The 26,590-nt window shown below is 38.4% G+C and overlaps 1 protein-coding gene across 4 annotated transcripts in view; it reads left to right on the top strand.

Moving 5' to 3' along the window:
* Positions 1 to 7,713: 7,713 nt before the first annotated feature.
* cbfb (core-binding factor subunit beta) overlaps positions 7,714 to 26,590 on the top strand; it is a 40,000-nt gene continuing 21,123 nt past the window's right edge. Inside the window, exons 1-3 of one of the 4 annotated variants that reach the window (XM_047345504.1) lie at positions 7,714 to 8,147; positions 8,579 to 8,665; positions 17,974 to 18,090. In XM_047345504.1, the coding sequence (XP_047201460.1) occupies positions 8,070 to 8,147; positions 8,579 to 8,665; positions 17,974 to 18,090 (282 nt within the window). In that variant the 5' untranslated portion in view covers positions 7,714 to 8,069. The remainder of the gene's footprint in view (positions 8,148 to 8,578; positions 8,666 to 17,973; positions 18,091 to 26,590) is intronic. The other 3 variants (XM_047345496.1, XM_047345522.1, XM_047345513.1) reach the window with 3 other exon arrangements.

Here is a 26,590-nt window from a genome sequence, read left to right as displayed (position 1 = left end):
TCACCTTCATTATAATTATGTTAAAGGGAACGTCTCATGCTTTAAAATCCTTCCTTTTCATCATCCAGTTGTGGTCTATATAAAGTGGACCTGCAATGCTTTGGTCTGAACTCCTTTTTCTTGTAGCTCCTCTTTGACCTGTTCTGAGGTGCGTCTGAGAGCAACTTTTTTTATCCTGTCTCTTTAAACGCTGTTGAGGCGCTTTCCATCCCGCCTCCCTCCAGGTCAAAGAGCGCTGAACTTTAACCCGTTCGGCCATTTTTGTAGTTTGATAACAATTATTTAGCGCCGCAGAAACAAGACAAGAACATCAAAATCAACTGTTTTTGTAATAATAATGTTCAAACATGCAGGATGGTTCTGTCCTCAAGGAGCTAAAAACTGCACATAGCGCTACTGCTATCAGATGCTACTGCTATCAGAACAATGGCCAAGACATCATATCAACGCAATAAATTTAAGTCAAAAGTAAAGTTTGTTGTAATTTTAGCGTTATTTGCAGCTTACCACTTTGCTGTGTCGTCGTTTCCAAAGACAGGAGGTACTGACCCCTTAATCAGATGAAGTCTTTCAGCAAATCCTTCTTGATACTGGCCGAGGTTGCTGAAGAACTCGTCCTTGAAGTGTTTCAAGCAGGCGATGAGGAATTTCTCCATTGATGTGGGAACATTTCCCTGAAAAATATAATTTAACCGGGCACTTTGATGAGGTTCAGGGGGACAGTGTAATAAATTGTGTATGTTAATACACCCAACAACCAAATCAAACTTATCTTCTTGTAACGTCATACTTGAGCTTGGACTACAAAATCACCGCTAGAAATAAATATGGTGAATACGCGAAATTGATCAGCGGAAAGTCCATGACCGTATTTACCTGTATTTACCAGCAAATACTGTGACGTAACAGTTGGAAACACCTATCAGATGTTAGAAAAACTGAATGGACTGAAAAATATGACCCAAACTGAATATAAAGATATCTCTGCAACACCTGGAGAGACTAAATTCAACCTTTCTGCACTCCTACAGACTCCAAGTACACGACAAAATGTATTTAAAAGCTAAAATAGTGGATTTTACATGATATGGCCCCTTTAGATTGCAGATCAAGGTGAGTTCAGCTAGATTGTTTCACAGCTTCATCTATACCGATTACATATAGATGCACTCAAAGGAAGTCAGTCGTTCATCTAGGTTAAATGTACAGTAACAATTGTTTTCGGACAAAAGGTAAATGTTTTAAATCAGCAAATGTTGTCACAATACTTAAAATACATATCATCACTCTTCACAACAATCTGAAAACAATGTGAACTGTCGCAACTAAAACTGTATTCCCACATCACTCCCAGAACTTTTATGCAATAAAATCGTAGAGGGATTTTATTGTGGAAGTTTTTCATTTGAAATATTTTTGTCATTAATTAAATCAACATGTTACATCCATGAGTGTTGTTAAAAACTGTTTCTTGGACTTTGGTGTTAAAAATGGTACAGCTCAAAAGAAGGCAAGTTGAATAAGATATAGTTGGGGTGATCTCAAAGTGCTGCAATACAAGCCATGACAAAGATAAAATATATATATATATATATATGTTGACAAAACAAGCAAAGTCATCAAAAGCACAAAAGGATAGAAGATCTAAAAGGGCTCTTGAAAGGTACATTTTGAGTCTGTTTTTAACACCTCAATGTCTGGAGCAGCAAATCGTTTTAAGGAAGAGTGAAAACCAACATTTTCTGTTTTATTCCACTAGGGGGCACCAAAACAGATTGTTCTTTCATTTATTTCCACATTCTTTATTCAGATTCTAAATAAGAGCTTAACTCGTCCACTGATGTCCAAAGTACAAACAGATGGAATTGTTCACCACAGCTACTTGTGGCACAATGTTTGTTATTTTCTGCCTTCAGCAGCAGTCCTCTGTAGACCCTGTAGCCGTCTCCCCTGCAGACAGACAAACAGACACACAGACAGAAAGACAGACAGACTGGCTGACCGTAACTCTATAACTCTATACTGGACCCTGTGCCGTTCCAAATTTGTCCTTAAGCCACGGGATCCCATCGTCTGCCCAGGAATAAACACGCACACATGCATGCAGAAGCGTCTGCATGCCACCGTACTGTACATCCATCGGTGTAAGTGTGTGTTTGTGTGAAGACGATCACAGCGAGCAAGCATGGATGTTAAGGCTGATTCTCAGTCACTGATGTAAGCAGATGGTTAAGTTGAGCCACAGTGAACACGCAGTGTGCAGGTCATTTTATTAAAAGGAGCCACTGGCACCACAACAGTTTGTTTATCATTAGAGTCCCATGGAGATGGAGAACACCCCCCCCCCCCCCCCTGTATGCTGTATTTGCCACTTTACAGCTTTAGTTTTATAGCAGAGTGACACTTTCCAGACATTTGTCTTTTATAGAGAAGCTGACTGTTAAGAAAGTTTCAACAGCTCATTTCTCCGTGACAGAACTTCGTTGTAATGGAGGAGATGAAATCCAGCAGTAAGTTGGATCAGGAGGTGCTTTGTTCGTCTCACACATCAAGCAGATGAGCATGGAAGAGCCTCCTGACAAACACTGGAGTCAGCTTTGTGTCACTGTGGCATTGCAAGCTTCTCTCTGCTTCTGCTTTATTGGTGCATTTTAAATATTTATTAGGCTGCAGAAGCATCTTCTCACCCAGTGAACAAAGAAGATGTTTTTTCTGTTTAGATGCTTGAATAATAATGAGAAACAAGAGCAAAAACAAAACCAGGTGATGTGGAGGTGTGTAGAAATTCTCTTTTTGTTCATGCCTAATCTTTGAGTTTCAGAGACAATTTGCATCCACAGGAAAAAGCAGAGAAACTGCAGCATGAAGCTGTTGTGTTGCTGCTTGGTCAGCTGTAAATGCTGGTAAAGAAAAGGAGAGATGACACATTTCCTTAATTTATTCAGTTTTAAGTCGTGGTATGAATGCATTGCCTTGCCTGGCAGTCGGGTTTGTATCTTAGCCTGGGTCTTTCTGTGTGGAGTTTGCATGCTCTCACCATGCATGCATGGTATTGCTGTGCATCTCTGGTACGTTGCCAATAGGATAGGTATCTCAAAATCCTTCCAACAATCACTTAAGATACATACATGGTAAAGAAAGCAACTGATCATACCTAAGTAATAAACTTAAAACAATAGTTTGAAATACTGAATATTTTAGGCACCAGCCTCAACAACCCTGCAAGGCTTAAGCAAGAACAGGAAATGTATGAAGGGATATTCTGAACTATGGAAAATCACAGGTATTTGTATTTTAGTCAACAGATTCTAGGTTCTCGGATTTTATTTACTTGGGGAAAGTTTCACAAAATGTTTGACTGGATGTTTCTGTAGATAACCTGTTGTTTCAAGAAAACAATGTTTGTGTTCATTGGTTTATCGGTTTTACATGATATCTTAGTTATCAAGTTACAGCGGTCAACTTGTGCTGAAATAGTCAGAGCAGGTATGGTTGTTCTGTTTTTTTTTCTTTTTTACACAATAACAAAACGTGTTTGTGAGGAACTCAGTGACAAGCTGAGGAGGTGATGCCTTCATTTGAACCTGTTGTGCTGAGGCAGGAACACAGCTAAACATGCAGGACATTGACCCCCACAGACTGTAACTGTGAAGCACGGTGTCTGGTGTCATTATGTAGGGACTGTTCTGAGAACACTGAAAACTGCTAAATAAAATAACGACATGGTTTATTGTAGGAATACTAAAAGATTCAATGTAATTAAACAACAAAAAGTGACTAAAATGCTTTTAAAACTGTATGCAAAATTTAATAAACGTTTAGTTTCTGGCTCAACATTTCTTCCCTTATGCAATCTCACTGGCTGCACAGTGGCACAGTTGGTAGCACTGTTGCAGTGCTGCAAGAGCGTCCTGGGTTTGACTCCTGGCCTGGGCCTTTTCTGCATTGAGTTTGCATGTTCTCCCTGTGCATGCATTGGTTCTCTCCAGGTACTCTGGCTTCCTCCTTCATTCCAAAAACATGACTGTTAGGTTAATTGGTCTTAGGTGTGAATGGGTGTGTACATTGTTGTTTGCCCTGTGAAGGACTGGCGACCCGTAGACCGCTGGAGAGAGGTACCGTCCCCCCCATGCCCCTGTATGGAAGAAGCGAGAATCAAAGATGGATGGATGGAGCAATCTCATAACTGATGTTTTGTATTTCTCACATCTGGCTCAAACTTCTATGGTTTTAGTCAGTTTATGTTTCACAGAAGATGATGTAAGATGGGCCTTGATATTTTGCTGGAGCTGACTAACACTGTTTTTCATATCTAAATGAAAAGGTTTTACTGTTACTAGGAAAAGATTTTAGAACAATCTACAATTACCATGACATACGATTTGGATTTTACAATCCTCAACAAAAAAGCCGGCTAGAGTTTAAATCTGATCAACAGATGAGGAGCCAGAATGCTTGGAGACGATGATCTGATAGTCTTACCGTGAAGTCATCCTTTATTAATGTCTATCACTGAAATCAACTCTCTGACACTGTGCCACCACTGATGAGGCGTTTACTATTGAGTTACAGTAAATTTAGAAGAACAGAAAAGTTATCAGATCGTCAAAGTTAAGAACCGGAGCTCGATAAGCAGAATACATCTAAGATATGAGATGAGCTGGTTCCACAATTGCTTTCACATATCTTGTTTGGTTTTAATGAATATTGCACTTAATAAAATACAGCGATGATAGGACTTAATTTGTTGTTAGAATTAGATTTAGAGCTGCTTTAGTTTAGGTTCTACTGAAGAAAGATTTTAAATGTAGCATAAAACAAGCCTGGACAGTATGAACACAAGATGAGACCTGCTTTAGGGTTCGAACAGATTATTTTCTCATACAGAACGATGAGGGATTGCTGCAGAGTCAATTAGCTGGGCTTCCTTTGATAGAAAGCTTTTCTGCCAGATGGTGTCAGAAGCTGAATTTCACTTCATTGTTATATGAATACTAAACAATTGGAATGTCTGTAATTTAATAGGAATTAAATAAACGATATTTCTGTATATAAGCTGGATCTGTTTGCCTTGTGAAGATCCTGGAGATGATATTTGCTGCCTAATAAATAAACTGAAATGAATTGAAGAAAATGAAGCAAAAATATTAAAAATTAAAAAAAATAGCGAAGTCGTAAACCAGAGCGTCAAATAAATCAATCAAGTTAAGCTTCGCTCAGCTAAACTCAGAACATAAAGGAGAAAACTTTTAAGGTTGTGTCCACTGTCCTGTGTGATGATTGGACCAGACTGCATGTCTGAACTGTTTTCCATGACACCCATGGATTAACTGATTAATTAATGAACCTTTTACAACATCAGCTACCGTTTTTAATCACCCCTCCACTTTCCAACCAGAACACACACACATGTGGCAGTAAAAAAAAGCAAGCTCTGTGTGAGTATTCTCCAGGCTATCTAATGGCTGAGCTTGGGTAGAAATCAATGACATGGGTATCATAAAAGGAGTGTTTCTTCCATAAAAAGGTCTGAGAGCACATGCTGTTGCCCGAGGCCTTGTTTCTGAGCGTGAAAAATCATCACTAAAATATTCAGCACAGATGCATCGCAACTAGGCCAAAAGTTTTAGTGCCCCACTAATTCTGCCACTGTTAAAATTTGAAGAAACTCTCAAACGCTCAAACGTTTGTGTAGTTAAAGCTTCATCAGAAGTCTCCCGATTTGATCTGAACACAAATTTCTCTGATCTCCCCCCACACACACACACACACACACACACATAGGCAGACAGCCTGACAAACACCTTCAAAACAAACAACACTGCATATCACGACAAAGAGACACGGCACCAGTACGTGAACACACACTCTGAAAACCTGCTGGCTCATGTTCATGGTTTAATAAAGATTTCTTAGAGAGATTAGGAAACTCCTCTGGGAGTCTAGCAGTCATGTTTATTCTGTGTTTGAGTGATGGAAACATTGCAGAGCGTGTTTTTATCTGTCTGTTTACTGCAGGATCAGACATTCATTCTTCACTGATGCAAATGTCAAGATTACAGCAGTGCAGCAGACAGTAATATGAAATCAAATATAACATGAATTAAAATACATCATCACCTACAAGCTGTGGTTAGGCTGCAACCCAAGGAAGGAGATGAGTGTTAATCAGAGATTAAACCGTCTCGGCATTCTATGCGGTAAAAATATTGAGTTTAAAGGGTGAAAGATTCCAAATGTTTGGTGCAATATCCCCTTTGTGCCACTGTCTGAACAAAACTATCTGGCCTGCAAGATCTTACCGTGAAAGTTGAGAAGATTTGTTTAATTTGACCAGATTATTCAAGTCACTGGGTGTCAGTTTATTTCTGATAGTGAAGCTGTTTAATGAATTGAGGAAGTAATTTATAAAACTGCTCAAAATTCACTTTTGATTTTATTTGTTTCTATATTTTTCTGATTAATTTAGATTTCACCCATTTCAGATTTTTCAGTAATTGTGGTTCTGGGCCTGTTGTATCTTATGAGGTATGTGGGGTTATGACCCCTAAGCAAGTCAAAACATCCCCAGAAGGAAGTTTGAATTTACTGGAGTCAAATGCAGTCCAAACTAAAATTAAATGTTAAATTTTAGACATTGAGAAAAACTGTTGTGTCTTTTTCTACAATGTATATAAATAGCTGAATTCAGCTGTATATAGTTTCTTATCACCAATATGGGCTCTTAACTCACAGATCCACTAAATAAACTTTTTCATTGATTTAATCCAACTGCCATGTCTTTCTGGTTGTCTGTTGTAATTTTCCTTTCATTTGTAGGAGAGAAGTAAAATAAACAGGAAGGCAGTCAATCTGAAATACTATTAATCAGATTCAAACGTTACTCCGCCCAAAAAATGATGTTAAAGCATTCTTTTAAAGTCAAGGAAACGTTTCTTACAGGAAATCTGGATCTTTCTGATTACATCTCAGTGTGTCTACACTTACAGACATGAGCCACAGCTACAACAAAACATGGCATTGTGTATTTTCTGGAAGACTATGGGATTATTGTGGGATTTTTATTTTTTGACTGTCTGATCCCTGTTTCACTTCTCACATACGGTTCCCATAAAGCTGCTGCAGTCTAGTGAGAGGCACGCATGCGCAGTGGCCGCAGCGTGTGGCGATAGTATTGTGAATGACGAGTGTGGAGGTGGGGTGGGGGGCGGTATTTTGGGTGTATAGTCACAAGAGCGACTCGGCGGAGCCAGGAAGTAGACTGTTGCCGCCTTCAAGCTCCGGCAAAATGTCGTAATTTTCAACACTGACAGCTGCGGAGAAGGTGTCGCAAAGGAAACAGGCGGAGGAACTTTGTGGATGAAGCTGATAACAAAGAAGAAATTATCTTATTCTTTTGTCATCAGGATGTGCAACATTACTTATTTCTTTTATTTATTTGTTTATTTTCGATTATGTCTTTTAAACAAGTGCTTCTATGTAAAACGAAGAATACATTTTGTTTATGTTTTTGTCTTCCATAAGAACCTAAAGCAGCTTTTTGTCGCCACATTTATGACTTTATTTGAAGCTGACAAAGTATTCCTAATCATCTCTGTAATTGTGCGTAAAATCCACTTTTACGCACGATTCCAAACCTTAGAAGAATCACTGGAAAGTTGCAGGTAGACCTGAGAGCGCTCGTTGTGGCTCAAGATCATGCGCTCGTCGACAGACAGAGCAAAGGAGGGAGGAGGAGGTGGAGGGGGAGCCTCAAGGCCAAAGTGAGCTTTATGTACCGCAGCTGGTCACTTTCTGAGAGCCATTTAGAGCCAGAGGCGACCAGGAGCGCGCAGGAGCCGCACCAAACTGAGGCGGATCATCAGTCCCAATCACAGAAGCCAGCAGCAGGGAGATTGTTGCTCCGCACAGGAAAGAAGAAAAAAACACACAGACAGACAGACACGGAAGAGAAGTGAGAGAAAGAGAGAGGCTGCGTGCGGGACGGTCGGCAAAAACGCACTGTGGAAGTTTAAAGTGTGCGGGATCAGGAGGAAACAGGCTCGAGTGGCCGCGCAAGGTCAGAGAAGATGCCGCGGGTAGTCCCGGACCAGAGGAGCAAGTTTGAGAATGAGGAGTTTTTCCGCAAGTTGAGCAGAGAGTGTGAGGTGAGTGAGACGGCGGAAATAAAGAGAGAAGACAGACTGAAACCGGCGGGCACAGCTCTGCTTCTTCTGACATTCATTTAATTTATTCCTGCACATGCGGTTTAAAGTCAGGATCAGACATTAACTCAAACAGATGATTCAGAATCAGTTGTTGGAATTAAAATTTCTGAGTTTAACATTTTTCTGCACATTCTCAACTCTTTTTTTAGAGGTTTTCCTTTATTTTCAGGTTCAGTGTCTGATTTTCCCGAAGCAAAGCCGCTTTAACAATTTTACACTGTAGCAGAAAACAGCCAAAAACACAAGTTGTATCAACATCTTAAGATGAAATTTAATTTCTTTTTCCCGAATTCAGACGGACTTGTGTGCAAATTTGGTATATTTAATAAAAGAAACTTGTTGGTTTTTTTAATGCCTTGTTTCTTCTGCAGATTAAATACACAGGCTTCAGGGACCGGCCCCATGAGGAGAGGCAAGCCCGCTTCCAGAACGCCTGCAGAGACGGACGCTCAGAAGTTGTGAGTCCAAATTTAGATTTATTTAATTCTGTGCAATCATGTAAAAACAGAGCAGGATGGTGCTGATCACTGAGCGCCATTTATGACACCCAGCAAAGAGGAAGGTACTCTGAATGTTTGTATCTGGAGCTTCCAGAGGCGGTGCTAGACTTAAAATCTTACCGGGGCCGTCCAGACTATAATTTTCTGTCATTAATGCATGTATACAATCATATTCAATAGATTAGAATATTATTGGAAAGTTCATTTATTTCAGTAACTCATATCACTTAGTGAAAGACATTATATAGATTAAAAACACGCATGGTGATAGTTTTAAGTCTTTATTTCTGTGAGATATAATGATTTTTTGCTTACAGCGAAGATTAAAGTATTACATAAGACCAACAAAAAATACAGATATGTGAGCATAAATAAAAGTATATGTAATATCTGCTTTAACATTTTTATTTCAATTTATTTTTAATCTGACAAACTGCCCACATCAGAACACATATTCAATTTTATTAAATATGATAGTATGTTTTATTGTATTTGTATATTTCAAAACGCATCAGGGTTATTCCACTAAATTCTGAACTCTTCCTAAGATAAATGTTTATATTCTGCTGTTGAAAAATGAATATAAACTTGTTTTGTTTGCTTTATGTGAGTTCTGAAAACACTGTATTTTTGCCCATTTGGTATTTTTTTTACAAATGTGTTTGAAATGACAGCATTTCTGATAAAAATTTGGAAGAAATGTCAGTAGTCTGTGGAATGAAACCAAAATGTTAATTTCTCAAAAAAAAAAAAAAAAAAGATAATCCATGACATCAAAGAAATAAAACAAAAAAGCTTAGCAGAATTTTCCAGAGCTGCATATACAATATTTCTCAAACATTTTTAATACATATTGTAAATATGTCTGGCTTCACAATTCTACCTCATCTGCACAAACAGTGCTGTGCATAATTCTTTAGTTGTTGTTTATTCCTTTATATTCTCCATCCAACCAGTCTGACTTTCTATTTTTTGAGCTAGACCTTTTGTTGAAATTTGATCAGGAAGCTCTACTCGGCTACAGTAAAATGGATCTGGGAACGCCAGTGGTAACTCCTTTATTTCAGACGAGCACACACTGATAAAACAGCCTGTTAGAATTCCACCAATAAAACTGGTCCATTAATTTGCATACATTTTATTTGTGTAGATTTTGATCAGTATTTCTGAGTAAAACATTATGCAACGACTGCCTGAGAGTTAAGAAGGCCAAGTTTGTTTTTCCTCTTGAACAAGTTGAAGCTGGATACAAACTTAGGTTGTTGCTCCACCACATACGTTGCCTCAACAACAAGTCTGACAGTTGTTAGCTAGTTGTTTAATTAATAAATGTAATAAAACCCATCTTTATGGTGAGCACCACAATCAGCAACTATTCAGGAAGGATTTGACCAGTGTTGAACATCGGATTCACAAACTATGGTGCTAAATTAGGATTTGAATTATTTCAATTTCTTACATTTGGCTCCAAATTGTGTTTTGTGTGCATAGATAAGACGCATCACACTTTGTCTTATTTTAGCTGAATTTAAACAAACTTCTGACAAATAAACTCCTCGTCTAAATGATGCCGTATGTGGACTCATGAATGAAGTTTCCTTGTTCATGCTTCGGTGTATCCCTTCAGCAGGAAGTAGAATTGAGACCCACCAGGTCTAACTTCTTACCTTCGTGTTCTCCAGCTGTGCTTAGCTTCATCTTCATCAGCATGCAGTCAGGGGCCCACGTGAACACATGTGATCACACACAGACATGTTGGTCCCAGGCAGCTCTATTGGGCTTGTAACTGGGCCATCATTAAGTTGTCAGGTTTCAGATCAAGGGATGTTTCTGACACACTAATCTGCAACAAAACTGTTTTCCTCGGAACCTGTTTTATAGTAGAAACAAGCTTCCCTTCTGTGCTCATTAACTGATTCATTGAGAATATGGATGTTCTTTTGTCACCACTAGACATTAGCTGATTTAAGATTATGATGGGGTTTGAACATCATATAAAAATACCATGGTTTATCCGTAACAACTATTGTTCCAGCTGTTGCTCAAAAATTGTCAATTTTACCATTATTATGATGTTATGACATTTATTTGTTGTTAGATTTTGAGGCAGAAAACTTTAATAAATTTCTAAACATGTACATTACTCAACATTTTGCTGTTCTGTTTTTACAGATGATAACAAACAAAACAAGATAATATTACCTGGTTAATTAGTTGGGCTATCTGCTCACGTAGAGACAGCAGTCAGCTGTTTAACACACATACTAGTTTTAAAACAGGACTAGTTTCCACACAATGACTCCTTTTGCATTTTTGATCAGAGCTATTTTCAAACAGCTTAGTTTCTCTTTATTGAAAGGGGGGAAAGTAGCCGGCATCTTTCAGCCAGCTTATCAGCAGTGCTCAAGACTAGGTGAGCTAGAGCTGGCGTTGCTCTACTCTATGTTACAGATAGACGAGCCTTGGGTCTATCCAGCACTTATCTGCCATCTCAGTGATACGACTTAAAACTGTTAGGAAAGAGCAAAGGAAATCTTTCCAGTTTTCAAAACGTAACTTTATAAATGATCGTTTGACCTTGATACATGCATCTGACCTGTATCTAGCAGTGTTTTTTTTACAACCTGTAGTTGGTGTTTTGTTGGACTGGGCTGCACCAAAACAACATTTTTCATTTTCACTTTGAAGCGAGCAGCCAGCGTGTAGCTGTTGTCTTTGCAGAGAAATATTTTGCGGCGCGAGAGTCACATCTGGGCCGAATCTGCCTCCCACCATTTAAAAACCACACCACTCTCTGGCCTCAGAGGAAGCCGATACGAAGAGATGGATGCTCTGCCTTTGTCTGAACATACGGCACCAGTCTATGAGGAAAAAGGGAGAGATTAAGAAGTGTTGCATGAAAGAGAGCAACAAAGCTGCTCACCATTTAGGTCACAATGTAAAACTGTTGCTGCTTTGAGCCTTTTTTTTGTTGTAGTTTCCTCGAGGCAGTACCTTGGGAATCCAATTTTAAATAGAAAGCAAAGAATAGAGATCATTTTATTTAAGAAGGCAAAATTATCTAGTTTCAACGTAATTTGGCTTAGTTAGAAATACAGTAGTTTTACTGCTGCAGAGCTGAAACTTTTGTCTTATCACATTTTTATTTTTCTGCAGAAATCAAGGAGATTCTAAGATTATATTGCTGATGTTGTCATAATGTGATGATTGCTTCAGATAAGTCATGTGTATCAAGGTGCACTGAGGTTTTATTTATTTGCAGTTTCTAAACCGCTAAAAGTTTCTGTCTTACTGTTCCTATCGTTTCACGTCCTTTTAATGAAGTGCCAGGGTGAACACAGCATAGAGGAGATGCAGTGCTCACCCTCCCCCACCTGTTGCTGTGCACTGCTGGTCAGCTTACAGAAGACAGGTTATCACACTGTGAGAATCTCATACTGGTATAACATGAAAACAAACAAAATGCCCGTCTGTCTTTCACCAACATGCTGCCGGACGGGTCAGCGGGGGGGCTTAAGGTAAAGAAGGGGGGATGAGACATGATGCGTCTGCTTCTCTGTATTTATAAACCTCCAGCTGTGACATCATGCTGCAGATATATCTATGAAGTGAATACGGCTGAGGACCATTTTTTAATATTATTATGGTCGGTGTGAATGTCTGTTGGACATAAAAAGAGTCAAGGAAATCTGTGAAGAATTGCATTGCCTGGACAACTGTAAACTGGGCTTCATTTACTGATTTTAAACCAGTTTACTTGATTTATTTCATAACAATGTGTGGCAAAAATTTAAAGCCACTGCAAAAAATGTATTTTAATTTATTTTTAGCCAATAGAAATATAGGTTTTGGCTGAAAATTTAGATTATTATTACTTTTATTTGTTCTAGATGAGAAATATTAGATTTAAACTCTTGGATTTATCCCTTTCATCAGTTATTTGCTTAATTATGTTTTTTCCTTCAATAATAAACTTATGGGAAAAGGTTTTTTAAATGTGATTTATTTCTGAAATTTATTTACAGATGAAATATTACTACTATTTATATCTTCACTTATACACCAAGTTAATGCTGTTAAAGTAATAGTAACCATGTCATATATTATTATTATTAGTATTATTATTATTATTATTTGACAGGGTCTGACATGATATGAATGAGATGAGCAGCTCTCCAAAGCAACTCTTTATTTATCCTTTAAAGAGCTTTCATAAGGTTAACAAGTCAAAGCAAAATAAATAAATTAAGTATTATGAAAGCAAAAGTCTTCTGACAAACATCCTCTAATTCCCTCTCTTACTCTCTTACAAGAATATTTTGTTTTTTAACTTTATTTGAGCTGGTAAATCCTACAAAGCCATGGAGTCTACTGATCCACAAAGAGCTCAGCATATAAAGGCGGATATAAAACTCCATATGGTGCCAAAAATAATTTACGCAAAATTACAATCCATGTTTTAGCATATTTCAACCTCCACATTTCACATCTAACTGCTCTTGTTCAATAAATGTTGATATGTGAGGGATAAACAAACCTGCTGAGAAAACGTCAGTCAGTAAAGTATTTTTGACAACAGTTGAGGCATAATGTTCCCACATAATGCAATGTGGAAAACTCATTACAGCACAAAGTAGTAGTAACATAATAATAAGAATAAGTCCTGTACAATAAAAAAATAAAGATCAGTCACCAGGCTCTACATCAGGGGGTCTCAAACTCAAGTCCTTGAGGACTGGGTTCCTGCAACGTTACAACAGTAAGGTCTTTACAGGAGGTCTGTAGAGCTTGACTGAATGCTAGGGAGGCAATTTAGCCACTAGATTCAGACCCCTGCTAATAAAACACTTGAATCAAATACAGAAGAAACAAATAATGAAAACAAAGGAAAACATTCAAAATACATAAAAATGTAATAAAAGGTCAAATTTTCATCATCATTCCGAAGAAATAGTTCTCACTCACTCACTGTCCTTTAGCAAACCAGTTTTTGCAAACTAGTATTTACCAACGATGGTAAATACACTGTCAGATACTACAATCTGAAAAACCATTAGAATAACAGTTCCTGCAGTGCAAATAAGCAGTAACATGTTCGTTGCCATTGTTTTACTGATATTTTACTGATAAATGTCTCCCAGTAAAATATTTCATGCAGTTGAACAGAACATAGAAGAAATTCTGGAAGTATGGGATTCATAAGTTACATCCTAAAGTATTCATACCCCGGACAGATTTAAATTCAAAGTTATTTCTAGTTTTATAAACAGGTTTCTTCTGACTGGAAGTAATATTGACGTTTTGTGTCGATCCAGCCAGAGTCCTGACTTGAATGTGAAAGAAAATCAGTGGAGGGAGCTAAAGATTAGGGTGATAGGAAGGAGGCCTTTCAACCTCCAAGACTTGGTCCTTATCAGCAAGTACAAATTGTCAAAATACCAGTGGAAACATGAAAAAGGTGCTCAGCAATTATAAGATGGGTTTAACTGCTGTAGTGCTTGTTTATTAGGAAGGCTAGAAATAATTTTGAAGTGCCATCTTTTGATAAAATGTACATTAAAAATTTTGTTCAAAACTGATGCTGTTTTTACATTATTATTATTATTATCATTTTTTTATCTTTTAAAAGACACCGTTCTCATTCAATGGTGAATTCAATTAATAAATCTGCCAGGGATCTGATTTTTTTGGCTTTACTCTACAAATTTAAAACTGTGGTATGATTTTTAGCAGCACATCTTTATCAAATGTTGAGTGAGTCACATATTACATAATTCAAATCTATCAGCCTTCAGAAAGCAGAGAAAAACTGTGATTGACCACTTTCAACTGTATGAGGGAAGCAAATAACTATGGCAAGCCGTGTTACATTTTTATTTAACCCCACTTTTTTTAAGCATTGAGAACAAGATTCCTCTTAAACAGAATGACTGCTTCTAATTCACTTCAACATATGTTTTATCATATCCTCATAAATAAGATATTTTATCCAAAAACATTAATCAAAGAAGAAGTAAGATGGAGTTTTGGGATTTGGAGCCATAAAGAGCATCCAAGGTATGCGGCGCCAGTCATCATCAGTAAAAATCAGCTAATTCAAAAATAACATTTTTATTTATTGATTCTTTTTACACAAACTCTTAATCCTTTCAGGGATTACTTTAGAATAATATACTGATGTTACGAGAAGTTAGACAGCAGGTTTAAATATTTTAGCAATGGCTGTCAAACAAGAATGATCACAGGTACACAAGAAAATTGCAAAAAGGTGAATAAGACAAAAAACATTTTTTTGTTGAGATGAAAATTGCCTATTGGCTGTTCATGGTCATATGACACCTACAGATCTCTCTTTATCAGTATGACCATGAAATATCTAAAATTAAAAATTTATTGGGTCCAAATGGCATTAAGATACTTTATCACTGCAGGCCGCCATTTTGTTTTGGATGCATCCAGCATGGCTATTAATTTAAATATGCTATGATTTTATATTTTTAAACAACATTCTGTGTGGCAAGGATTTAAAACAGTTTAAGATGTTAATAATTATTTTGTAAAAAATCCTGCCCTAAAATCTAAAAATATCAGAAAGGTATATCTAATGATACTGGATATTTAAAGTGGTTTGAAAGGAAAATGTTATTGGTTGAAATTTTAAGCAAACCTGCAGTTATACCCCGAACTGTCACAGAATGTTGGCAGATGTTTGAAGAGAGATATTAAATGCAAAAATATTAATATTTACATACGCACACACGCAACCACGCACCCCTCCACACGCACACACAACAACACACACTCATACACACAGAGAAGGAGATGAGTGTCTAGACTCACAGCACGGCTCTAAGTGTTCAGGGTTGACTTGATAAATTGAACAATAATTTGAAGTAAATGATCTTCAGTTCAGCTCAGCTCATTAGAGATGAGTCGCTTTCTAAACTATTATTGATTTTCATGTTTCTCAGTCCTGTCATTCTTTTATTTCATTTCCTTTTCTCTGTTCTTCTTCGTCTTTCTTCCTTTTCATTTCATGTTTGTTTCTTCTTTGTTTTTCTATCCACCTTTCCACACATCCAGGTCAGTTTATTTCCCAACCTTCGTCCTGCTTCATTTCATCTCCGTATTTTTATTTCCTTAATTTTCCCTCCATCTTTTCCCTCTCTTTCCTGGCGTTCCCCTCTGTCTAATTCTTGCCAGCAGTAGTAGGCAGCAAATTAGAATCAGATGGTTGTAATCCAATACTTCAAATCCACCAGAAATGATGACTCGGGCGTTCTTTGAGTTTGAACCCTTTAATTTCTTCTCATCTACTCAGCGATGTTCCTCTGTTTTATCCACGTTTTCTTTCTCATCCTCTCAGCCTTCCATGAGGGACACATTTGACAGGGTACATAATTCATATGCTTCCAGCTTCAGTCCCATCCCTAATACCCTTAGTATTGATCTGTCTCAGCAACATATATCACACACAAAGACAAAAGATGTACACACACAGTGAGACAGAGAAAAGTCACATTTTCTAATATGATTTGCTTCTTCGCTGTAATTCATCGTTTTATGACTGCAGGACGAAAATGCATTATTTTTCATTTAGTTTTTATTTCTGTGCATGTGTCTGGAGAGAAATGCATCCCATTACGGCAAGAAGCCATTTTAGAGAAATCAAAGAAAAATGGCGAAATGTAATTCTATGTGTGTATGTATGAGTGTTGAATAGGGCACGCGGCAAGAGGTTCATGTTGTGCTTTTGTTGTGAGAGAAAAGCAGTTAGAAATCGTGACTGCACACATATTGGGATTTTAAATGACAGGCCAACACAAAGCAGACTGTAAATTGTGAAGTAGAAATATATATGGTAATAAAATCTTTCTTTACTCTGATCCCCTTGATTAAAATCCAATGCGAACAATTGCGTTCAGAATTGATCTAATTAGTAAACAGTCTTCCTGTGTGTTTGCAGTTTACCACAAGCACAAAACACAACAAACATGTGGAAGAACGTGCTCTGCTGCCACGAGACCAAAATGTAATTTTCAGGCCTAGATGCAAAACCCTACGTGAGAAGGGAACTAACGTTTTACGTTACAGTGAACATACCATGCCCACAGTGAAACGTGGTGGCATCGTCATGGGATGCTTTCCATTGGCAGAGGCAGGGAGGCTGGTCAGGAGTGATGGGAAGATGAATGGAGCTAAATACAGGAAATCCTGGAAGAAAATCTGGGGGAAGCTGTGAAAGACTTGAGACTAGGCTGGAGGTTAACCATCCAGGAGGGCCGCTAACCTAAACATTCGGCCACAGCTACAATGGAATGGTTTAGATCAAAGCATATTCATGTGTTAGGACGGCCCAGTCAAAGTCCAGATCAGCATTCAATTGAGAAAGACTTGGAAATTGACCCAGTCTGGCTAAAGCTGGTAGAGAAACAGATTTTCCATATATATAAATGATGTACTCAGGTTTTCAGATTTAGATTTTTTTTTGTAAAACAATTAGAAAACCATGCATCCTTTTTCTTCCATTTTATGCTCTACTTTGTGTTGGTCTGTCACATAAAATCAGTTTTTCAGAACAAAGTTTCCCTTGTTTTATAAAGACAGCTCCGTGTTATAAAATGTTTTTTTCCAGCTTTTTAACCGATCAGGTCTTTGCGAACAATAGTCCATGTTTTTGCCTGCTTTTTCTGTGGGACCCAATTTTTTTCTGGGAAATCGCAGATTCAGTTTTTTACTGCTCTACATATGAAAGTATTTTTGGGTTTGACACAGAACTGCTTAATGTAAGACTAAGTGAAATCTCGATTTACATAAGAACTTATATAACGCATGAATAGAGAGGAGAAATGCAAGACTGTTTATAAAACCAAGAAAAGAGATAAAGCTTTATTAAATCAAGAATCAATTATTATTTGCTGTACCACTCTGTGCAGCATAACAACATTAATATTAAATACTAACAGAATAAGATAAATAATGAGGTCCTTTGCTATTATATTATTACTAAAGTTTAGTTTTGTTGTCCTCTCTTCATAAAGGCAGCTTGATGCTGCACTGGTTCTGTTTGCTGCATGTAATTATTCCCCTCTCTGCTTTGATTTCTTTTTTCCTAATACAGATTAATATAGTAGGTCCCTGTCATCCATGTTGCATTTAGACTTAAGTAGGGAGCTACTTAAGTCCTAGTCCTAAAACTCCAGCAGAATACGCAAAGATTTAAAATGTTTGCATTCGTTATAACATTGTCCTCTCTCTGTCCACAGGCCTTCGTAGCAACAGGAACCAACCTCTCCCTGCAGTTTTTCCCAGCCAACCTCCATGGAGATCAGAGGCAGGTTCCATCAAGGGAATACGTTGACTTCGAAAGAGAGACAGGAAAGGTAGGATGAGTAGAAGACCAACATCTTTCTCTGTTAAATTCACTATGACTTCCGCTTCAAATGTTGTCGCTGTGGAAAATACATTCTCTGTAAAAAGCTCATAAACCTTTGCAGACACTGGCTTTGAAAGAATCTCTGCTGTTTAGATTGTCATGTGAGTTCAATTTATCAAACTTTGATGTCACAGATACATTCTGGAGTTTCTAAGATAGAAAAGCATTCTTTTCTGATTGCAACTCTGCTCTCGGTTCCTGTTTCCAAGATAATTTCAAGAAATGAAAATGGAACAAATTGTCCTGAACTCACAGTGCTTTGTAAACGTTTTAGACCACCCCCTAACTTCTATTATAATTAGTTTCCAGGGCGCCAGACTTTCTTTGAGTTCTTATAGTTCTCAAAAGTTCTTCAGACTTTGTTCTTAGCCAATTCTTTAGTCCAGTCCTTGAACATGACAGCAGCAACGTTTCTCTGTCCATTCCTCTGCTCATTTAATCATTGCTGGTTTGGGAGTGGTCGGTGCCTTTCTCCTGCAGTTCATAGGTGGGGTATACCCAGTCTATTTCTCACAGCCAACACATAAAACCTGCAGGACACAAAACCATGCATGCCCACACTCACATTAAAAAACAATGCAAAACTCCCAATAAACCTAACATGCATGTCTGGGGACTTTTGGGGCAAACCAGAGAACATGGAACTCCTTGCAAAAATCCCTTTAAGTATTTAAACCTAGGATCTTCTGCATTGCACTTTGTGTAAGTTTGACAAATAGATGACAGAAAAAGAAGTGGTCGACCTAAAATTCTATCTTTCTATCTACTTTATGAACAAGAACCATCAAAATCGGTTTGAAAGGTTACAAAAAAGTCCAGCCTCATTGGAATTAAACACACTCCACTGTACAGCTTTATTTTGATGGTTCTATGTATGTTTATGTGTTGTCTTTTAAACAACTGAGGCTTTAAAGCAGGATTTCTGTGACTTTCCCTAATTTCAGACCAAGATGAGGTCGATCACTCAGGTAAAATCTCTGCCGTGATTCGGATCACACACCACAAAATGCATTAAGGCCACATCTGCTCTGTAGCTGCACTCACAAGCTTGTTTAAAATCAAACTCGACCAACTTAAAGGTTTGTCAGGGTAACACCCACTGTTCAGTAGATCAGTGATGTTGTGTTTATTTGCCTGGTAATTGTCTGCCCCAATGTGTGTGTATGAACACGGCGTGTCCGCGGACACTGGCCAGCTGAAATGAATGCCGACTGGCGGCTCATTAAAAATACATCCTGAGGAATCGATGGACCTCCATTCAGCCTGAGGCTGACTGACTAATCTCATGCTGTTAATTATTTAATACTGGTGTGTGTGGGGGGGGTGCTGTCCATTTGTAGTGTTTACCGGTGTCAGACAAAAAGCAGAAAGAATGCATCTGCATGAAGGCGGTTTGTTTTTGTCACAATAACACTGCTCACAGATGCATAACCTTTTAATGAGGCCAGGAGACATCAACATGAAGGAGTTTAGGAGTCCTTCTGTTGAAGCACACTAAAGTTTCTGTCTCTTCTTCTCTGACTTACAGAAACATCTGCTCTGAATCAATGTGCTCAGAGTTGCATCCATTTTTTTATCCTTTTAATTCACATTTAACTTTATTAAAGCAACAACACAGCAACATGGATCTCTGAAAGCAAACTGTTGAAGAGGCTGGTGGTATTGTTTAAAACAGCCTTTAATTGTGTAGATTTTCTGCAGCGCTGCTCTATTGGGATCTGGTTTCACACACACTGATCACAATCCCTCCGGACCTCCCTGCAGGATACTGCTGTCAGGCCCAGGCAAAGATCCTGTGTACGTTTGCAACTTCTCTTAATTAACGTCACAACTTAAAGTCATTAACTGATGCTCCAGGTTACTTTCTTTACATGTTGCACTTAAACAACTTCCTATTGCGCATAGATAAATGAAGTGCAACTTTAATCCATTAGAAATAAAATTAATTAATAAAAATATGCTTGTGATAATAAACAATAGTAAAATCCTGGTACTATTATAAAAAATACTGAAATATTTACACACCTATTTAAGTAGTTTTAAATGTTTTTGAATGGAAAAAAATTATATTATATAATTCATTAACTAAATTTAATGAATTATTTAATTATAACATTTTCCTTAACTAACTAACATGTCTTACTGTCTTCAATCAGACTAAGCTTTAATTGTTTTAGGTAATTTAGCATTGTTAAAATTATTTCTATGTCCTAAATGTCAGAACAATGACAAAAAGAGATTTTATTTTTAAATCTCTCTTCAGATTTAGAGGTTTACATACATTTCCAAAGTATTTGGTAAAATTGTGTTTTAAAAATGTTTAATTTGGGGCACATATTTTGGGGTATCTCTCCACAAGCCTCATTAAATAGTTTGCTGCAATATGGATCCATTCCTCCTGACAGAACCTTTATGTGTCTATGCTGTGCAGAGGAATAAAATAAAAACCTCTTTGTGATTTTATGAAGCCCAGTTGGAGAAAGGTTAAATAAATAAGAGTTTAAGAGAACATTTAAATCAGGCTGTAGTTAAAATGTTTTTGTTTTTTTCTATTTATGTCATTATTCTTGAAAGAATGCGTCCTATAGTGTGTTCTTGAGGGACAATGCTTAAACATCCACGTCTCGTGTGTGTCTGCTCCCACCTTCTCTCTACTCCAGACTTTTCTCTGACTTGTTCGTCTTCCCGCCGTACATCCCCCACTCCCTCCTTCCCTCCCTCCCTCCCTCCCTCACTCAGTCAGTCCCATCATTCCTCCACCCACTCCCCTTCTCCCCACCTCCATTTCCAAACACAGATGGTGCCAAACCAGACAGGCAACACTGCCAGGTTAAACTTGGCAACTGAATATAACACGCATTATGTGTGTGTATGTGTGTATGAGAGCTCTTGGTGTTGTTGCAACTAATGGGAGCCAGCTGTGGAGGAGGTTCACTCAAAGCTCGCTGCTAACGGGCAGCAGACCGTACCTTTGCAGTGAACATGAAGTGAGGCACCAGAAGCAGACCAACAGAGCTTCTCTCATCTTAGGAGATTCATAGAGACTTTAACTAACAGCGACAGACAACAGACGCCTCAAACAAAGCAATAGCCAAAGAAAATGTATATGGTCGTGACTGTTTGTCTCTGACAGGTGACACAAAATCTGATACAGCTGAATTAAATGGAAGATTGTGGAAAATTATGGGAAACAAAAAATGTTTGAGTTAAATGTTTCTTTTTGTAATGACTTTCTGGCTTCTTTTTTGTTTTTCTTTGTGTGGATCAAGGTTGGATTTCAGTTAAACTGTTGAACAACTTTTGTTTTCATTGTATTTTGATTCAGATTTTACAGCTTTTAAAACCAAGGGCCAGTCAGTCGGTCAGTCATTTTCTACCGCTTATTCCATAGTGGGTCGTGGGGGAGCTGGTGCCTATCTCCAGCAGTCTATGGGCGAGAGGCGGGGTACACCCTGGACAGGTCGCCAGTCCATCGCAGGGCAACACACAAACAACCACGCACACACACTCATTCATACACCTTAGGGAAATTTAGAGAGACCAATTAACCTAACAGGCATGTCTTTGGACTGTGGGAGGAAGCCGGAATACCCGGTGAGAACCCACACATGCAAGGACTGGACTAAAGAATTGGCTAAGAACAAAGTCTGAAGAACTTTTGAGAACTATAAAAACTCAAAGAAAGTCTGGCGCCTTTGAAACTAATTATAAAACCAAGGGCTTTAAATGAAATAGTGGAGCATCTCAAGCTGACTGCTGATTACGCATCTACCACTATGCTTCTCAGTCTTTGGTTCAAAATAAACTAGACATACCTCGAGAAACTGCAGTGGTACTTACGCAGCAACATGTTTACTAAATAGTAAGCATAAAATAAATGTATTATTGAGTGTATGGAAAATGTAATATAAATGCAAGTGAACTGTTTTGCACTGCATCTATCACTAAGCATTATTTGGAAGGCCATATTGGATTTTGACAATGGGGACAGGGATAAATCTCTGACTTTACCTCTCAAAATTCCAATTCATAGGGACTTTTCTGTGCAATGCTGTTTTCCTTTAAAACATGAATGCATCTTATCTCTACAGGGACGCTACTATTGGCTAAGACTACTCTCCATTTATGCAATAAAGGCAATTTCTGCTGCTATCAACTTTATGTTTTTTTCATTTTTTCTTTCTATGGAAGGTAAACTTGACCCAATTCTTCCCTGTTTACTTGTGTCTCTATTCTGGACAAAGCAGCTGAAGGTGCTACGCCTGCCATTAACTCTGTGTAGTGTTTGCTTAGCTTATTTTCCATGGAAAGTACTTTTGGCTTATTGCTTCTGTGTCTTTCTTGGTCGGCTTTGTGTCCCGTCAAAGCCCAGTCTGTTACCCCTACATGTTGAGCCCGGTTATGGTTCTGTTAGTTTTCCTTGTTTTGAAAGGGAGTGGTTCCTTTCCACTGTCACCACATGCTTGCCAAGGATCAGAGATTGATGCAAAGTCAACGACTCTGCCTAGACTGGCATTATATGATCAGTTGTATTTTAGTGTATTGTGTTTTCATTGGGATTGAACTGGACTTGACTACTATATGAATGTATTGTATTAGAACACACTGGATTGATGTGAATTTTATTTGAACCAAGCTACTTTGTTTATAGCTGGAAATGATCTGAGCCTGTTTGACTTGTAAAGTGCTTTTAAAAGACATTTGTTGTGACCTGTTGGTGTGAAAATAAACTGTATTGTGCTAAATTAATATTGTTGTGGCAGCAGATCAGGGCCCTGGTTAGTGCGTGTTGGATCTTGGTGGCAGCAGTGTCATGACATCACGCTATACAGGTCCTTCTCAAAATATTAGCATATTGTGATAAAGTTCATTATTTTCCATAATGTCATGATGAAAATTTAACATTCATATATTTTAGATTCATTGCACACTAACTGAAATATTTCCGGTCTTTTATTGTCTTAATACGGATGATTTTGGCATACAGCTCATGAAAACCCAAAATTCCTATCTCACAAAATTAGCATATTTCATCCGACCAATAAAAGAGAAGTGTTTTTAATACAAAAAAGACACAGAAAGAAATTTCTGAACGAATAGGCTGTTCCCAGACTGCTGTATCAAAGCACCTCAGTGGGAAGTCTGTGGGAAGGAAAAAGTGTGGCAGAAAACGCTGCACAACGAGAAGAGGTGACCGGACCCTGAGGAAGATTGTGGAGAAGGGCCGATTCCAGACCTTGGGGGACCTGCGGAAGCAGTGGACTGAGTCTGGAGTAGAAACATCCAGAGCCACCGTGCACAGGCGTGTGCAGGAAATGGGCTAAAGGTGCCGCATTCCCCAGGTCAAGCCACTTTTGAACCAGAAACAGCGGCAGAAGCGCCTGACCTGGGCTACAGAGAAGCAGCACTGGACTGTTGCTCAGTTGTCCAAAGTACTTTTTTCGGATGAAAGCAAATTCTGCATGTCATTCGGAAATCAAGGTGCCAGAGTCTGGAGGAAGACTGGGGAGAAGGAAATGCCAAAATGCCAGAAGTCCAGTGTCAAGTACCCACAGTCAGTGATGGTCTGGGGTGCCGTGTCAGCTCCTGGTGTTGGTCCACTGTGTTTTATCAAGGGCAGGGTCAATGCAGCTAGCTATCAGGAGATTTTGGAGCACTTCATGCTTCCATCTGCTAAAAAGCTTTATGGAGATGAAGATTTAATTTTTCAGCACGACCTGGCACCTGCTCACAGTGCCAAAACCACTGGTAAATGGTTTACTGACCATGGTATCACTGTGCTCAATTGGCCTGCCAACTCTCCTGACCTGAACCCCATAGAGAATCTGTGGGATATTGTGAAGAGAACGTTGAGAGACTCAAGACCCAACACTCTGGATGAGCTAAAGGCCGCTATTGAAGCATCCTGGGCCTCCATAAGACCTCAGCAGTGCCACAGGCTGATTGCCTCCATGCCACGCCGCATTGAAGCAGTCATTTCTGCCAAAGGATTCCCCACCAAGTATTGAGTGCATAACTGTACATGATTATTTGAAGGTTGACGTTTTTTGTATTAAAAACACTTTTCTTTTATTGGTCGGATGAAATATGCTAATTTTGTGAGATAGGAATTTTGGGTTTTCATGAGCTGTATGCCAAAATCATCCGTATTAAGACAATAAAAGACCTGAAATATTTCAGTTAGTGTGCAATGAATCTAAAATATATGAATGTTAAATTTTCATCATGACATTATGGAAAATAATGAACTTTATCACAATATGCTAATATTTTGAGAAGGACCTGTATAAGGCTGATTAACAGTATAAATCCAGTTGTTCTGTGAGTATATCAGTATAACTTTATTGAGATTTTCCTTGTAACCAGGTGAAAATATATAAAATAACACAAACACAGACACAATTACTCTACATTTGCAAAAGTAGTAAATCAAAACTCCAGAAAAAATGTCAGTACACATCAATTAAAAAGAATCTGACTGTGAAGCAGTCAAAGGTTTGTTAGAGAATATTAGAGAACAAGCAGCATCGTGAAGACCGAGGAACACAGCAGACAGGACAGGGAGAACGTCTGGAGATGTTTATGGCAGGATTAGGTTAAAAAAAATATATTGCAAGCACAACTGCAAGCCTAAAAGGGCATGGACGACCACCTAAACCTTCAGGACAGTCAAGGAGAGCATTAATCAGAGCAGCAGCTAAGAGACCCATAGAGGTAACTCTAGAGAAGCTCCCGCAGCTCATGTAGGAATGATGTTTAGTTTGAACGTATCTGTATTCAAAATGCTGTGTGGCAGAGAACTAACACTGCACATGTTTTTGAACCTGCACATACCATCCCCACAGTGAAACATGGTGGTGGCACCATCATGGTGTCGTTATGCTTACCATCAGCAGGGAGATGGAAATGGTCAGAAGTGATGGGAAGATGGATGGAACCAATTACAGAAAAACCCTGGAAGAAAACCTCTGATTGTTCCCTAATTGTTATTTGCCTCAGAAACACTGAGATAAAGCCACAAATATGTAAAATTAATAAATGTGGAAAATTTGATTTGGGCTGTTATTTGTGTTTACTTCTGTCCTGTCAGACAGATTAAGAAAATCAGATCAAATTATGGCTCATTCAGCTTGTTTTGTCAGATTTATTGTGTCCTTGGAGTTGGCAGTGATCACATTCGCTCACAGAAACCCCCTAAAATCATGTCTCCAGTTTCACCTCTGCAGCCCTCTAATTTATTCATCAGCTTTAGGCCTGAAGGACTCTCCTGTCACAGCAACATCAAGCGTGTGTGTTTGTGGGCAAGTGCGAGCGCCGAGTGCAGGATCATGTTTCCCTCTGAGCGGAAGCCGTGCCATCGCTGCGTGACTCGTCAGTGACATCATCAAAGCCAGACCACTAATTGGTTCCCTCTGCGACTGCTGCTCTTTGTCTGCTGGAATCTGTACGTTTGCTCCTTTGTAAGTGGGTGTGATGTGAGTGCTGCTGCGTTTTACTTCCACTGCATCCACAGTGGGTGGTAGAGGGTGTTTACTGTTATTTAATGAGTCTTGTTTCATTTAAATCTTTTAAAGCGAGTTTACCTCCAATTCACCCAGACATTAATGCAAGTAAACAATCTTTTGCATGCACTCACATGCATGTACCCACTCTGCCTCCGCCCACAGAGTATCAGATTGCCTCCTTTAGGCCTTAAATCGATGACCACACCCTCTCTCACAATACCCTGTCCCATCTGCTGGTCTCTGTTCATGCTCTCTTTGTGTGTCTCGCTGTCTTTGTGTTTGAGTAAATGTTGTGTATGTGTGCACACGTGATCAGAGGTGCTGAAAGTCAAACAGAAAACTGATTTCATCCTGGTGTGAAATCCAGCACTTGTGTGTAAGTTCTTGAGTTCCAGTAACTGTCTGCAAAGATGTCTCACCTGGACCTGAAGTGTGTGTTCCTGCTCCTGTGGGGGCCAGAAGTCCACAAGGACAGAAAAAGTATTTCAACATTTGTGCCTTCTGATCATGTACCAACAGTTATGTTTATTGCATTCATTTGAATAAAAAGAAGGCCTCCGGTCAGGAATGTTGGAACCCAAGATAATAGTTGTATTTTCAGATGCCTTCTCTTTCTCATCCTGCTTCTGTGCTGGAAGATGAAGTGAAGGAAACTTTATATTTGTAACTTTTACACTTACTGTTAGTATCAACATGTTACATTTGATTTTCAGATATTCTCTTCTAAATTATAAGGATATCATTTTGTTAATTTAACAAAGTATTTTGTTTGGTCAAAAATGTAATGATTGGTTGATGATTTGGTTCTGACATCCTAATATAAGCTGTACCCATTTTTCCCCTTACATTCCTACTTATTTAATGGCTTATTTAGTTACTCTTAATTACCTACTAATTTACTCACATACTCATCTGCTGAAATGCTTACTCACCAAATCACCT

The sequence above is a fragment of the Girardinichthys multiradiatus genome, chromosome 2 (assembly GCF_021462225.1).
Source record: "Girardinichthys multiradiatus isolate DD_20200921_A chromosome 2, DD_fGirMul_XY1, whole genome shotgun sequence".
NCBI lineage: Eukaryota > Metazoa > Chordata > Actinopteri > Cyprinodontiformes > Goodeidae > Girardinichthys > Girardinichthys multiradiatus.
This window is presented reverse-complemented; position numbering and strand designations above follow the sequence as displayed.